Source organism: Pleurodeles waltl, chromosome 2_2, assembly GCF_031143425.1.
Source record: "Pleurodeles waltl isolate 20211129_DDA chromosome 2_2, aPleWal1.hap1.20221129, whole genome shotgun sequence".
NCBI lineage: Eukaryota > Metazoa > Chordata > Amphibia > Caudata > Salamandridae > Pleurodeles > Pleurodeles waltl.
In genome coordinates, this window is record NC_090439.1 from 507,772,146 (window position 1) to 507,785,540 (window position 13,395).

General features: G+C 41.9%; 1 protein-coding gene across 4 annotated transcripts in view; it reads left to right on the forward strand.

The window, feature by feature from the left end:
* The window catches only part of RBBP8 (RB binding protein 8, endonuclease), a 382,091-nt gene that overhangs the window by 293,220 nt on the left and 75,476 nt on the right, over window positions 1-13,395 (forward strand). For 3 of the 4 annotated variants that reach the window (XM_069220014.1, XM_069220013.1, XM_069220016.1), the window contains 3 exons: window positions 10,014-10,144; window positions 11,378-12,218; window positions 12,362-12,491. In XM_069220014.1, coding sequence (XP_069076115.1) covers window positions 10,014-10,144; window positions 11,378-12,218; window positions 12,362-12,491 — 1,102 coding nt within the window. The remainder of the gene's footprint in view (window positions 1-10,013; window positions 10,145-11,377; window positions 12,219-12,361; window positions 12,492-13,395) is intronic. The other variant, XM_069220015.1, reaches the window with a different exon arrangement.

Consider the following 13,395-nt stretch of genomic DNA (forward strand, 5'->3'; position numbering starts at 1 on the left):
TAGTGACCTATATGTAGTGCACGCGTGTAATGGTGTCCCCGCATTCACAAAGTTCAGGGAATTGGCTCTGAACCATGTGGGGGCACCTTGGCTAGTGCCAGGGTGCCCACACACTAAGTAACTTTGCACCTAACCTTTACCAGGTAAAGGTTAGACATATAGGTGACTTATAAGTTACTTAAGTGCAGTGTAAAATGGCTGTGAAATAACGTGGACGTTATTTCACTCAGGCTGCAGTGGCAGGCCTGTGTAAGAATTGTCAGAGCTCCCTATGGGTGGCAAAAGAAATGCTGCAGCCCATAGGGATCTCCTGGAACCCCAATACCCTGGGTACCTCAGTACCATATACTAGGGAATTATAAGGGTGTTCCAGTAAGCCAATGTAAATTGGTAAAAATGGTCACTAGCCTGTTAGTGACAATTTGGAAAGAAATGAGAGAGCATAACCACTGAGGTTCTGATTAGCAGAGCCTCAGTGAGACAGTTAGTCACTACACAGGTAACACATTCAGGCACACTTATGAGCACTGGGGCCCTGGGTTACCAGGGTCCCAGTGACACATACAACTAAAACAACATATATACAGTGAAAAATGGGGGTAACATGCCAGGCAAGATGGTACTTTCCTACACCAAGCATAATGTATCTACCACCTCTGGGTTAGGATTTACAGATTATTAAATATAAAAAGGAATCCCCAATGTTATCCTATGAAAGAGGTGGGCCTCAAAGTAGTGAAAAATTAATTTGGGAGTTTTTCACTAGTACGACATGTGAAACTTAAAAGTACATGTCCTACCTTTTGATTACACAGCACGCTGCCCTATGGGCTACCTAGGGACTACCTGAGGAGTGACATATATGTAAATAAAGGGGAGTGTAAGGCAGGGCAAGTGGTTTTAAATGCCAAGTCGACATGGCAGTGGGACAATGACTTCAGGCTGCATTGGCAGGGCTACATAAGTGGGTGGCACAATAAGTACTGCAGGCCCACTGATAAGCATTTAATTTACAGGCCCCTGGTATATGGTATACCACTTTACAGGGGACTTGCATGTAAATTAAATATGCCAATCAAACCATGTTTTAGGGAGGGAGCACAAGCACTTTAGCACTGGTTAGCAGTGGTAAAGGGCACAGAGTCCTAAGGCCAACAAGCAGACAACTCAGCAAAAAGTAGGAGGGAGGCAAATTTTAGGAGTGACCCTGTAGAGAGGGCCATTTCCAACACGATTCTTGTAATCATTGGTATGGTTGTATTGCCTGCAGAAACCTGTATATAATCATGTGCACAGTTATTTTGTGTGTGTATATATATATATATATATATATATATATATCTTTATATATATATATATATATATATATATATATATATATATATATATATATATATATATATATATATATATATACAGATTTTTCCATGACCTTTCTTAGAGTTATTTTAGCAAGCATAAACTCTTCTATATATGTACTTGTAAGTACATATAAACCACAATTATGTCACTGTCTGATATGTGCATGTCTCTTGTGATGTAATATACCTGTTTTTTCCTTATATGAATGTATGAATTCATAGCTCAGTGTGCAGTGACACATGTATAACAACTTCATCACTAATCGGCAAGATACATAGTCGGTCATATCTGAATATTTTGTAGTGGTACACTGTTGTTGTCAGTATAGTTGTTATTTAGGTAAGAGCTAGCTCTTTGAGTAATCTTCTGACGCGAAGATCGTTGACAGTGGATCTTACGTGTGTGGGTACTGAATGTTTTAAGTTTGGCTGCTTGAACAAAGAAAGATATTCCACAGTGTTTTGTTTTTTTCTTTTCATTTTTACAGTAGTTCCCTCGGAAATACACCTTTTTCCAAGAGTCTCTTTTTTAGTCCAGTTCCAGAAAAAACATGTGTATTTCATAAATTATCCATGTTACAGTATTTTTGCAGCAGAGATGTAAATATTTTACAGTGTGACCGCATAGTCTCATAAAATGTTCACACTCATAATGCTCGTGGACCGACACAATGTTGGGTGAAGTCTTTACATGTGCCTTTTGAAATTAGTGGATTGCTTGTAATTAAGGGGCTGATGATTTAAAATTCCCATTAAGTAATCTTTAGTCAAAGCAGACAAAGAATAAGTAGACCAGTCAAACTAAATAACGGCCTGTTGAATTGACGGGAAGAAACAAGTGAGTAGAATTTAGGTGACTCCACACCGGCAGTGTCTAAGTAGGGGAGGAACATCTTGTATGCAAAGGGGCAGGCACTATGATTCAAGGTTGATTTTTGGATCAAGTCGCAATACCAGAGTGAAGTTGAAGGGTATATGTAATGAATCAGTGTCCCCGATGTAGGCATAGATTCTGAGTGAAAGCTACAATAAGAGTAAGAATGGATAATTGCTCCCCTCCTCCCCCAAACCCCAAGGACACAAGACCTTTTGCCATTGAGGTCATTAATATAGAGCAAGGAGAGGCAGGGTGATGTCTGAATTTTCTTAGCTGGAAATTCTCAGAGTGAGGCCATACAGAAAAAGTATTCTATCCAGGCTTCTGCCCATGATCGTGTTCCCTAATGAGATGGGTTCAGTAACTAAGGTGATAGAATGAAACCATGAAAAACGGAACAACATGTTAGCAGCACAAACTGCTGCATGAAGGGAAAGAACAGAACATCCAATGTAAACCACTGATCCTTCTATCGGTCAGGCACAGCAGGTGCCTAAGCACTTCATGGACAATATACTGAAGCATGTCCAGGAAGGATTACATGAGCTTCTTGCATTGTGCAGATCATCAGCCGATAAACACTTCATGCCCATTTTCCACTACAGTAATTTAGAATGTAAAGAGAAACTTGTAAAATGCTCCAGTTGAATGTATTGCTTACAATTTGAAAAGCTGTTCAAACTCAGGTGGCAATCATCCTTTGCATTGTGCAGATATTTTCCTATGTGACTTGACAGCACAGCTGTCTGCAAAATGTATTTTCACCAATTCTTGGAAATGCAACTGTGATAGCGGCCTGGAACTTGGTGTCCTGGAGGGTCCTACAAGATGCATTTAGAGACAATGTATCTGGGGAGATGCTTGGTGTCTGCTTATTGCCACATTGGACCTGAACCTAATTTAAAAATACTGCTTAGTTTGTTTTTGTGAATAAGCTTTCTTCAACTCTCATCCTATCTCTGCCCCATTAGTTCAATAAATGCTTTCCTAACTTATCCTTCTTGGGCACTGCTTAGCAGATGGCCTGCAGGTCTGCAGTGTCATGGATAAGAATAACAAATGGGTGGTTTATTTGGCATGTGTCCTTCCAAATCCATGTGAGCCTCGTCATAACTCTCTACCTTTTTCCAGCTTCAGTTTTCAATGGTGAGTACTTTTACTAACCCAGCATCCCCCTGCGCAAACACATCTTATTATTGGTGTCTGTAGGGGTGCTGCAATTGTGGACCCAAGTTGTGGACATTTATATGGGGCGGGGTGGGGATGCTGAGTTATTAACACCTCACTGCCGCTCAGCTGGTTTGACATTTCATTACAGCTATTGATTAATGATTGTAAATGTTCCACTCTTTTGAGACACACCATGTTGTCGCAATGCAATGTATTGGGCAAAAAAAAAAAAAACAGCAGGCAACACACAGCCTCTTTGCCAGCTGAAAATCGATGTACAGTTTGGAAGTTGGAGATTTTGCACAACTCATCACTGGTTACTTTTTACCTCAACTAGAATTACAATGGGAAGGGAATTCACCAGGTTTCATTTCCCATCTGCTTTGAGGGTAAATCACTGAGTATATGATTACCTAGATTTGATCTTCATGCCACCAACCAGAACATCACTTCCCCAAGGTGGTTGCCTAATTTTACGTAGGTCAAGCTTGGTGAAGGATGCTTTAAACAAATGTGAGATTCTTTTACCGATTCTATTCCCTTCTTGCTTCGACTTCTTCCTTAGATAAATGAAAGCCCCCAGTTACCTTAGAACTTTAACAACCCTGGCATGTGCTTACCAGGTCTAACTTTTGCAGCTGCTCCTGCTTTCAGTTAGTTTCACTTGAACTCTGCTGGACCTTCTGTTTTGGGAAGGAAGAGGTTTTGTCATCCCTCCATTTTGTTTCTGAACTCTCCCATGAAGTTCATGAGAATATAGCATTTGACCATCTAATCTTTCCTGGTTCAGTAGCAAGGTGGCCAAGAGCAAGTGAGATTGCCCTGCCCATGCTGCATAGCTTGGTTTTAAACTATTTTATTGGACTTTCAGTAATTCCTTGTCCTTTCCTACACCTAACCCAAGGGGGTATCCAAGGGTTGGAAGGCAGATGTTTCATGTGGCTGTGTGCCTGTAAGAGCAGGCGTTTGGCTAACACTGTTGTCTTTAATGAAGTAAATATCCAGCTTCTGACCTTCCATCCCAGTGGGACCATAATTTGGTTTGAGTTTGTTTCGTCCACAGTCAGTTTGAGCATGTGGCTTTAACAACCAATGGCTTATTTTATCACTAAAGTGTTGCTTTCTTGTTATCCTGACTGTTACCCTGCCTATTACATTCACTGTTAATTAACAACCAGTGAAATAATATCGCTACTGCCCATCACTTCCAGAGCTTGCAAGGTCTTTGTTCTCCAGTAACTTATACAGCCTTCTTTTGTGACCAGGTGTTGCAGAGGATGCACAAGCCTTCTCAGACCTTCATAGCACTGAAAACCTGTACCTACTTTTTAAAGATTATATTAATTATTGGCTGAGGGAGTTCTTTCTGCAGAATTAACAGAACGTTTGATCAGAACAACTGATGCCTTCATCTCCTTTGAGTCAAATAGACGTCTTAGTATATCAATCCTCTTCTCCTTTAAGACTTTTTCAGGATTCCCTGTGTGAGATGGGCTAAAAACCAGAATCCAGCAAGCTGATGATGGATGGGTTATTGTTTCTAGTGCAAGTAATCCTGCATATTATGTACGGGAACATTTTTAAGGAACATTTTCCTGTCCGCCTCTTTCCTGCCTCTACCCAGGCTTCCCTGCTGTTGAGCATGCTCATTAGTTCGTTTGTTGGGCTGTCACTCTCCGAACTCCTCTTACGCCGACAGTCGGCTTGATGCTCTCAGAAGCTTGTCACGGACGTCTTACTGGTCAGGGCTTCATGATTCTGTGCAGCACAGCAAACAGCTTCAAAGACGTTCAGAGTATACAGAACAGATTTTATGTGAGCATACGGAGCTGTGTGGCCAGTTTCCAAGCGCTACCCTCCCTTCACCCCTCATTCACAAGAACCATGTGAAGGTCAACCCTCAAGCACGACCCCCTCTCCTCCTTGGATTTCTACTGTACGTGGATTATGTGGTGCAGAAACTTATTAGGAAATGCCTTAAAACTGCAAAGTCTTCTGTTATGTGTTAAGACGTTATTCAGTGTTCAAAAGCAGTCCTGCTTTGCTGTCTGTCTGGCAAGGGAGCATGTCTTCTTGTCCGATTCACTGCTCCTGTTTTAGAGAGGGAATGCTTCCACAAGCTGGGTTCTCATCAGGTACTACTCGCACTTGACCTGGTGACCTTTGTGGTATCTGGAAAACTAAGAATACATTTGTTGGAATATGGGTTATTGGTAAGGGCAGGTAAGTACCTACACTTAGCAGTAGGCCTCCACTTAGGTCCAGTTAGGTCTCAGTAAATTAAACCCAGCTCAACACTTGGTAGCTTGGCAACGAGCGACAAGGCTTAACTTAGGAGACAGAGTGTAAAGCATTCAAATATCACAAAACAGTAATTAAATAAAACACAGGAAACAGTTTAAAAATCCAAAACCAATTTATAAAAATAGATTATATTTTTATCTTTAAAATGACACAAAAACGAATAATCATATAAGGGGAACCGGAGATATGAATTTTTAAAGAATTATTGTTTTCTAGCGCCTAGAAACAAAAAGCGCCAATCTGGTCGCACCTCGACCAGGGCAAAATCAAATCCAACGTCCTTGGAGCCCTCCTCTGATACGCTGGCTGGGAGGTCCCGGTCAACTTCCTACGTTCGGACTTAGGGGGTCATTCTGACCCGGATGACTGAAGCACTGCCAACAGGCTGGCGGTGCTTCAAAGCCCATTCCGACCGCGGCGGTAAAGCCGCGGTCGGAAAACCGGGTCTGGCGGTTTCCCGCCGGATTTCCCCCGGCTGGGCTAATCCTCCATGGCGGTGCTGCAAGGAAGAGGATGCCGGGAACGGGTGTCCAGGGGCCCCCTAACAGGGCCCCAGCATGCTTTTCACTGTCTGCTTAGCAGACAGTGAAAAGCGCGACTGGTGCAACTGCACCCGTCGCACACCTGCAACACCGCCGCTTCCATTCGGAGCCGGCTCCAGTGTTGCAGGCCGCCTTCCCGCTGGGCCGGCGGGAATGTCGGAATGGCCCCAGCAGTCTTTCGACCGCGGAGCGGCCATATGGCGGTTCTCGCCCGGCCGGCGGCGACCGCCGCCCGCCTGAGTAGGAATTGAGGGCCTTAGTCTCTTTTTGGGAGATTTTCTTCACCAGGATGAACCTGCAAGTCAGGCCGGGTCGCGGTTGAGGCAAGCCGGCTAGAGTTGCCGCGGCGGGTCAGTCCCTCTATGGAGCTTTTTACCAAAAGTTCTCCAAACTTCTGGATCTTCTTCCAGATGTTCCTTTAAGGTTCTTTTGGGGTCCACAGCTCACACCAAGATTCCAGAAGCTCCGAGGAGATGATCCTTGGGGGGGGGGGGGGGGGGGGGGGGGGGTAGACTACAACTCCCAGAATGCACCTGGCGCACACTCCTTTTTGGCCACTGGACAGTGGTCAGCTGGTTGATTTCTTCAGGAGTTGGGGCTGGGGACTCTGGTTAGCAATTTTTCACCTGTAGCAAGCAGGGAGTCCCTCCTTGAACCAGTTGAAGCCAGGCAAAGTCCTTCTTGTGGTGAAGCCCAAGTGTGCAGCTGGTGCAGTCCTTCAGAGTGCAGGGTCCAGGTGCAGGCCAGGGGTCCAGCAGGGCAGTCCTTCTTCTTCTGTGGTTCTTCCTTGTTGGAATCTGATGGGGATCTGAGGTGTGGGTGCAGATCTGCCAGTTTTATCCTTGCTCCTGGGTGAACAACAGGGGGCTCCTGGTTCTCTAATCAGGTGCAGGGTCCTTCCCCCTGTGATGACCACTTCCTGGGAAGTGTGGCAAAAATCAATCCCAGGAGGCAACATTCCTCAAAAATCCATCATGGCTGAAAGTGATTTTTGGAGGTTACATCTGGCTGAGCCCACCCACTGGTGTGGCTAAAAATCCTAAACACACCCCTCTCCTAATCTAATCAAGGGGGCACCTAATTGTCTGGGTTTGCATGATGTAGGGGTGTTGCTGGGTTGCTCCAAATGTCCTTCTCTGCCTTCGAAGACCAGTTTGGCAGCTCTCCCCCCTTCCTGCCTCACCATCTGCTGAGGGGAGATCTCCTCCCACAGGCACATCTCTTTGTGTGAAGCCAGGCCACTTCACACCTCATCAAGGCAGCCTGGCCAGGCTGCCAGAGGCTGGCAAATCAGAGCACAGCAGCAAAAACACTGCAGGGCTGAAGTTGGCAACTTTTCAGGTAAAGTTTAAAACTCTTTACCTGAACAAGTTATTTTAAATCCAACAACTGGAAGTTGTGGGATTTATTATAACAATTAATTTGATACCAAACTCTTGGTATCTGTTACTTAAGGGGACCTTTACAATTAAAATATAGTCTTCCCATTCTAGCCTACGGAGACCATTCACTACAATGAGGGAAAAACAAATTTGGCTGTTTTACCTCACCAGGGCTTATAAAACTATTTTTATAAGGTCCCTTCTTATAGTTACATAGCACCCAACCTTAGGGGCTCATAGGGCACACCTTATGGGTGACTTAAATGTTAAAATAAGGTAGTTTAAGACTTTGGAACTACATATTTACCACAAACCTTGGGTGTCTGATTTGGTCCTCTTTTCCACTTTTACCCCTCCTTAATTAGGCATATGGCGAATAGGGTGTAAGTAGTAAAAAGTCAATAAAAAAGCCAAATATACTCTTTTGGCAAGTGCTGCCCCTAGTTCAGGGTTGTCGTCCATCACCACTAATCAGCAGTCACCACCCACCCCTACTTCATCTGAGATATCTGTTCAGGCAGATTTAGTAAAATGAAGCTAAGATGGAAATGTGAAGGTACCATGGCAGCAAAGTGGCCACAGGATGGTACTTTTGATGTGCTCGTTGCTTGCTACTTTGTTTTATAGCAGCTTTCAGAAGCTGTTTCTGATCCTATTGTAAGGTGGAACTAGGTTAATTTTGCTTTCATTCAGAGAGACGCAAAGAATACAGGAATCATAATAAAACTAATTAAGATTTCCATATCTAATTTTTTCCCTCCAATCGAAACTCCACTGTTTTTAAAAAAATCTTATGGTAGTATGCTCCAAGGTCCAGCGCTCCAACCCCGTTGCAAAATACCCATAATCTACGAATGGGAGATAGTCCACTGTTTAAGGTTGAAACCTTCTGTACCTCTGTGTCACTATACTTGTAGAAGATGATTAAGTGCATCTACCCATAAATACACAGGTGCAGATTATTTTGTTGTTTCTTTGAGATGTGTTTTATTTACAGTGAATATTTCCACAGTTTGAGTGTGAATTTATTTACAGTGAATATCTCCAAAGTTTCCAGCGTGAATTGTTTCAACCAATGTAAAGTAATCCTTGTCTATTGGCAGCCGACAGGTTTTTTGCCCTGCTGTGCGGCTCGGTAGCCTGAGGCTTTCTCAAGGCTGCAAGGAAACAAATAGCGTAGGTTGTGGTGAGTGATTGGAGTTTTTCAATAGGCAGGTGTGTCCCCCACCATGCGTGAAGTGAAAGAAAAAGAAAAACTTGACTTCCTGTAAGTGTTCAAGTTTTAATTCTCCATTCCTAGGAAAAGTATTATATTTGAGTCATGCAAAATTGAAGTGTGTGACTGAGTTACCAGGGCATTATAGTGAAGTGTGGTACTGGCATTCAACTGTTTACTTAAAGATCAACATGTTGTAATAATTGTTAGCAGGTAACGGTTGTTAATACCATTGGCCAAATACCAAAAAATCATAAAGAAGAGAAGTTGTAAGGAAAGAGAAAAGAAGACCCATACACCGTTGTGACATCAACATCATGCAAGTAATAAAATCAAGATAACTCTATACAAGAAAGCTTCAGCAATTATTTTTCTTTACATGCATAATTCATATAGCTTTTTATAGTTCATGGTATAGTTCAGTTTAGATGCAATATTCAATTCATTAAAAGTATCATGTCCGTGTAGAATTCATCTAGACAGAAAGACATTGAATAGTTCATGTAATACAGTAACTCAGAGAAAATTGGTACATTTTTTTAACCTAAATGGTGTAAGGGCAATTCACAATAACGCATACTATTAACCCAGTAAATGCCATCTTAAAGTTTAAACAAACTAAGTAAGAGATACTGCTATAACATTTGATTCTTGTGAGCATACCAATCTATTTGAGTGCCAAAAGAATAATGTGGAGACCCTCGTAAAAAAATATGCAGACTGCATGTTAAATGGCTAGTCATGCTATTCAATCATAGGTGTCATACCCTCATATCGGCCATCCGATGCAAAGGGACTCAGGGGACGAAACACGTGTCGGCTGCTCTTAGACAAGGATAACTATACATGTGTTATTGGTTGGAACAATTCAATGCTGGAAAACTTTGTAAATATTCACTGAAAATAAATTCACATGGGAAAACTATGGAAATATTCACTGTACATAAAACGAATATCTCAAAGAAACAAAGAATTTGCACCTGTTCATTTATGGGTAGATGCACTTAATCTTCTTCTAGAAGTATGCTTTTTATCTTAGGATGTCTTTGAATTCTAGCAACTCAAATAACATCATTATTGAGATTTACTGTCTTTTAAAATAGTAAATGTTCTACAATGCGAATCAGCCACTCTTTCTCTTTTTTTTTTTTCTTCATACAGGATTCAGAGAGTGTCCTGTCTTCTCGGAGAGGTAGCCCTTCTAGAACACTAGCACAGCAAACACTGTCAGAGAGAGATTCCAGTGCACCCTTTGATCAGGAATCCTTCAGGAGCAATGATGGTAACATTGGGTAAGATCTAACATAATTTCCGCCGTTTGTTTGCTTTTTCTGAAAGCCTTTCCAACTTCACCGTACCTTCTCTAATCAGTTTGGTGAAGAACCATAGCCTCAATGACTGCTTAATCCCACACCTGTTGTAAATGTCATTAAATCAGTTATTATAAATTGTTCATCATAAATGGACATTATTTTGCATATTAAGTAATGTGGCGCTTTATGCTGCATGCTATGTTTTGATTTCTGTGTTTTCCTCAGATTTCACTATCATACATTAAATATAAAGTACTTGGAAAGAAGTGACTGAAACAGATAGACTCGCCAAAAGAAAAAAACATATATCTCCACTATAAAGGATTCGGCTTTTGCCTTCCTCAGGTAGTACAAAACATAGTGAGTGGCTTTGCTGCTGACATTGCAATAATTTTAAATGGTGCATCCAGATGTTTTCTCTGGAGTCCAGTAGTTTTTCCTTTAAGACTTGTTCCACAGGGAACCATCTTCAAATCTTGTAGCAAATTGTCGATAATGCTAAAAGATTCACTATGGGCCTCTCAAATTTCTCACTAATTAATAAAGGAAGAACCACTGGACTCCAGAGAAAACGTCTGGATGTACAGTTTAAAAGCATTTCATCCATATGGACTGAACATCACTGACAATATCACCTGATTATTGCATATCTCAAAAGATCTCAGGACTTCATTGATTCCACATTCCAAATGTAATATTCACACAATTTGTTTGAAAATCCAGCTGTGCAGCCACTGAGTAAACAATCTTGTACTACTTGAGCAAAGCAGAAGCCGAAATGGTTGTGAGGGTCTGCTACGTATATAGAGAACCCAGCCACCTCATCAGCTAATATTACCTGCTGGAATTAAACATATACGGTCCCTGAAAACTATCTTTTGTAGTGAGGACAAATTTCGTCACTGCAGTAGCATCCTCGTGTAGGTCCAGCCAGTTCCTGTGTAGAACCACTTGATGAAAGAGACTTGAAAATGTATGACATGGACAAAAGAGAATTTGCATTTGCAGTACCTTTGTCAAAGTGCCAAATGCTACAGCAAACGTTTGAAGGTTTTCAGATCATTCTTGCCACAACCGGTCTTTTCTGTGATTTAAAGATAAAATGTTCTCTCATTTTTATACATATGTTTTTGTTTTTTACTGTTTTTCACTTAGGTGCTGTTTAAAGTATTAATAACCGTATTACAATGAGTAAATATTATTGTTATTCAGGTATGAAGATTCTTCTCAGGAAATACAAGATGGTGCAGAATGGGCGCATGTGCCAGCTTCACCTGTGTTTGGAGCACCACCTGTTACCCGTGACAGCCCGGAGCGTGACATGTCTTCTTCCCCTTCTCTCTTGGGACCTGGAAGGAAAGTAAATACAGAAAGAGCCCCCTCACACAACACATCAGACTTCAGGACATTAAAAGGCCGATCAAAATCTGAAGATGTAGCCCTTGTTGCTCCTCTTGTGATTGGACCTGAGGTGAAAACTGTACTCAGTCAGTCATCTGCCAGCAGACACATGGTCTTGAAGAGGAGTACAAGTGAACTATTTTCTTGTACAAGTCCAAGTAAAGATGATTCCACTGAAAATAATGACTTTTATATGGCATCTAAACGACTTGGAGGTAGAGGTGAAAAGAGAAAAAATGAGGAAAGCCCTGAAAGTGATTCCTGCTGTGAAAAGACATTTAACAAAGAAAACAATTTGCCTGTCAGAGCATACTCTAATGCAGACAATTCAGTTGATAAACCTCTTGATCTTTCAGATCGATTTTCAGCTGTTCGTTCTAAAGAAACAAACCATACAAGAGGGACTTGTAAAGCTAAACTAAAGCAAAGTACTCTGTATGATACACTACAGCAGGTTACAAAGCCATATAATGGGAGCTACAAGGGAACTAGAGATTTCACAGAGGATCTCTGTGCCGAGGTGACTCACGAGCTTCTTGGCAAAACTACTTCCAGCGAGAAAACATTGCAACGGGAGGATAGTTATTCATTTAAAACTGCTGCCTTGCTAAAGGGCGCTAGCGACTCAGATCAGCTTTTTGATGAAGTAAAGGTACAGATGGGTGGGTGAGTGAATGGATGGACAGGGAGGATGGATGAATGTATGTACAGGGGTTGGTGGATAGACGGAAGGGAGGGCATATGGATAGGTTTGATAAACGGAGCGGTGATCTGATTGCATTGTGTCTTTGTTAGGTTACTGGTGTGCCTGGGCTTGCAAGAAAAAAAACAAAGACCGAAAAGAAGGTATGTGAACCAGCATCTGTGCTTCAACTGAACCCATGTTTGGCAAATCCAAAGAACAAGTCGCTGGAAAAAGAACAAGGTATGTGGTTTCTTAGTACATGAATACAAATATTTATTTTACATAACTGTAATAGACTGGATTATTACTTTGGGGTTGAAAGCTCTCACCAAAGGAATAATATGATGTCTTGTTCAGTTACTGTAGGCTTCTACGAGGAACATTGTGCTAATTTTTTGGAATTTATGGGTTAGGCCTTTCCTGCCCCTATGACATATAATTATGACTCAAAATGCACAGAAACCCTGGTAGCAAAAAGTGTTAAGCGACAGGTCTTTCTCAGAGGAGGCTTGTGATGTGTTCAAACAGCACTAAACAGCAAAGTCAAGAAAATCAAACAGTGACGTCCCCAAGATAATTTATTAAAAAGGAACAAATAGTTTTAAGTAAATGACACAAGGATAGTCTAAATCGGATAATGAATCCGGGGACATACGTTTTCATAACTTTAAGTGGCAAAATGTTCCAATAGAAGTCTATGGAAGTGAGTGACGAGGTCTTTGATGCCTTTTCAAGCAACCGTGCTCATGTGCAGATCAGATAAGAGTCCACTGCCCCTCACCCCCCCCCCCCACTCCCCCCCCCCCCACCCACCAACAAAGTTGCCTTCATGCTTAGACATAAAAATGAAAGTTGGAGTCTCCCATCGGGGCTAGGCAGACTGGTGTGGCCTGTGAGGACTCCACAAGGCTATATTTAATGAATTTGAAGTCCTGCTGAACCCTTCAGTTTTAATGCCAAAATAGGAAAACAAGCAACCTTGATGTTGTGGTGGCAGAAGTCATCATATTCCTGCATATTCCAGTTGTTTCTCTTCATATTTACATTCAGTCTCTTTGGAGCTCAAAATCTGTCGTCCAGACCATCCAGGAAGATGAGACAGGGCAGAGATGCTGGATGTGATGCCATGCAAATGCCTTAACTT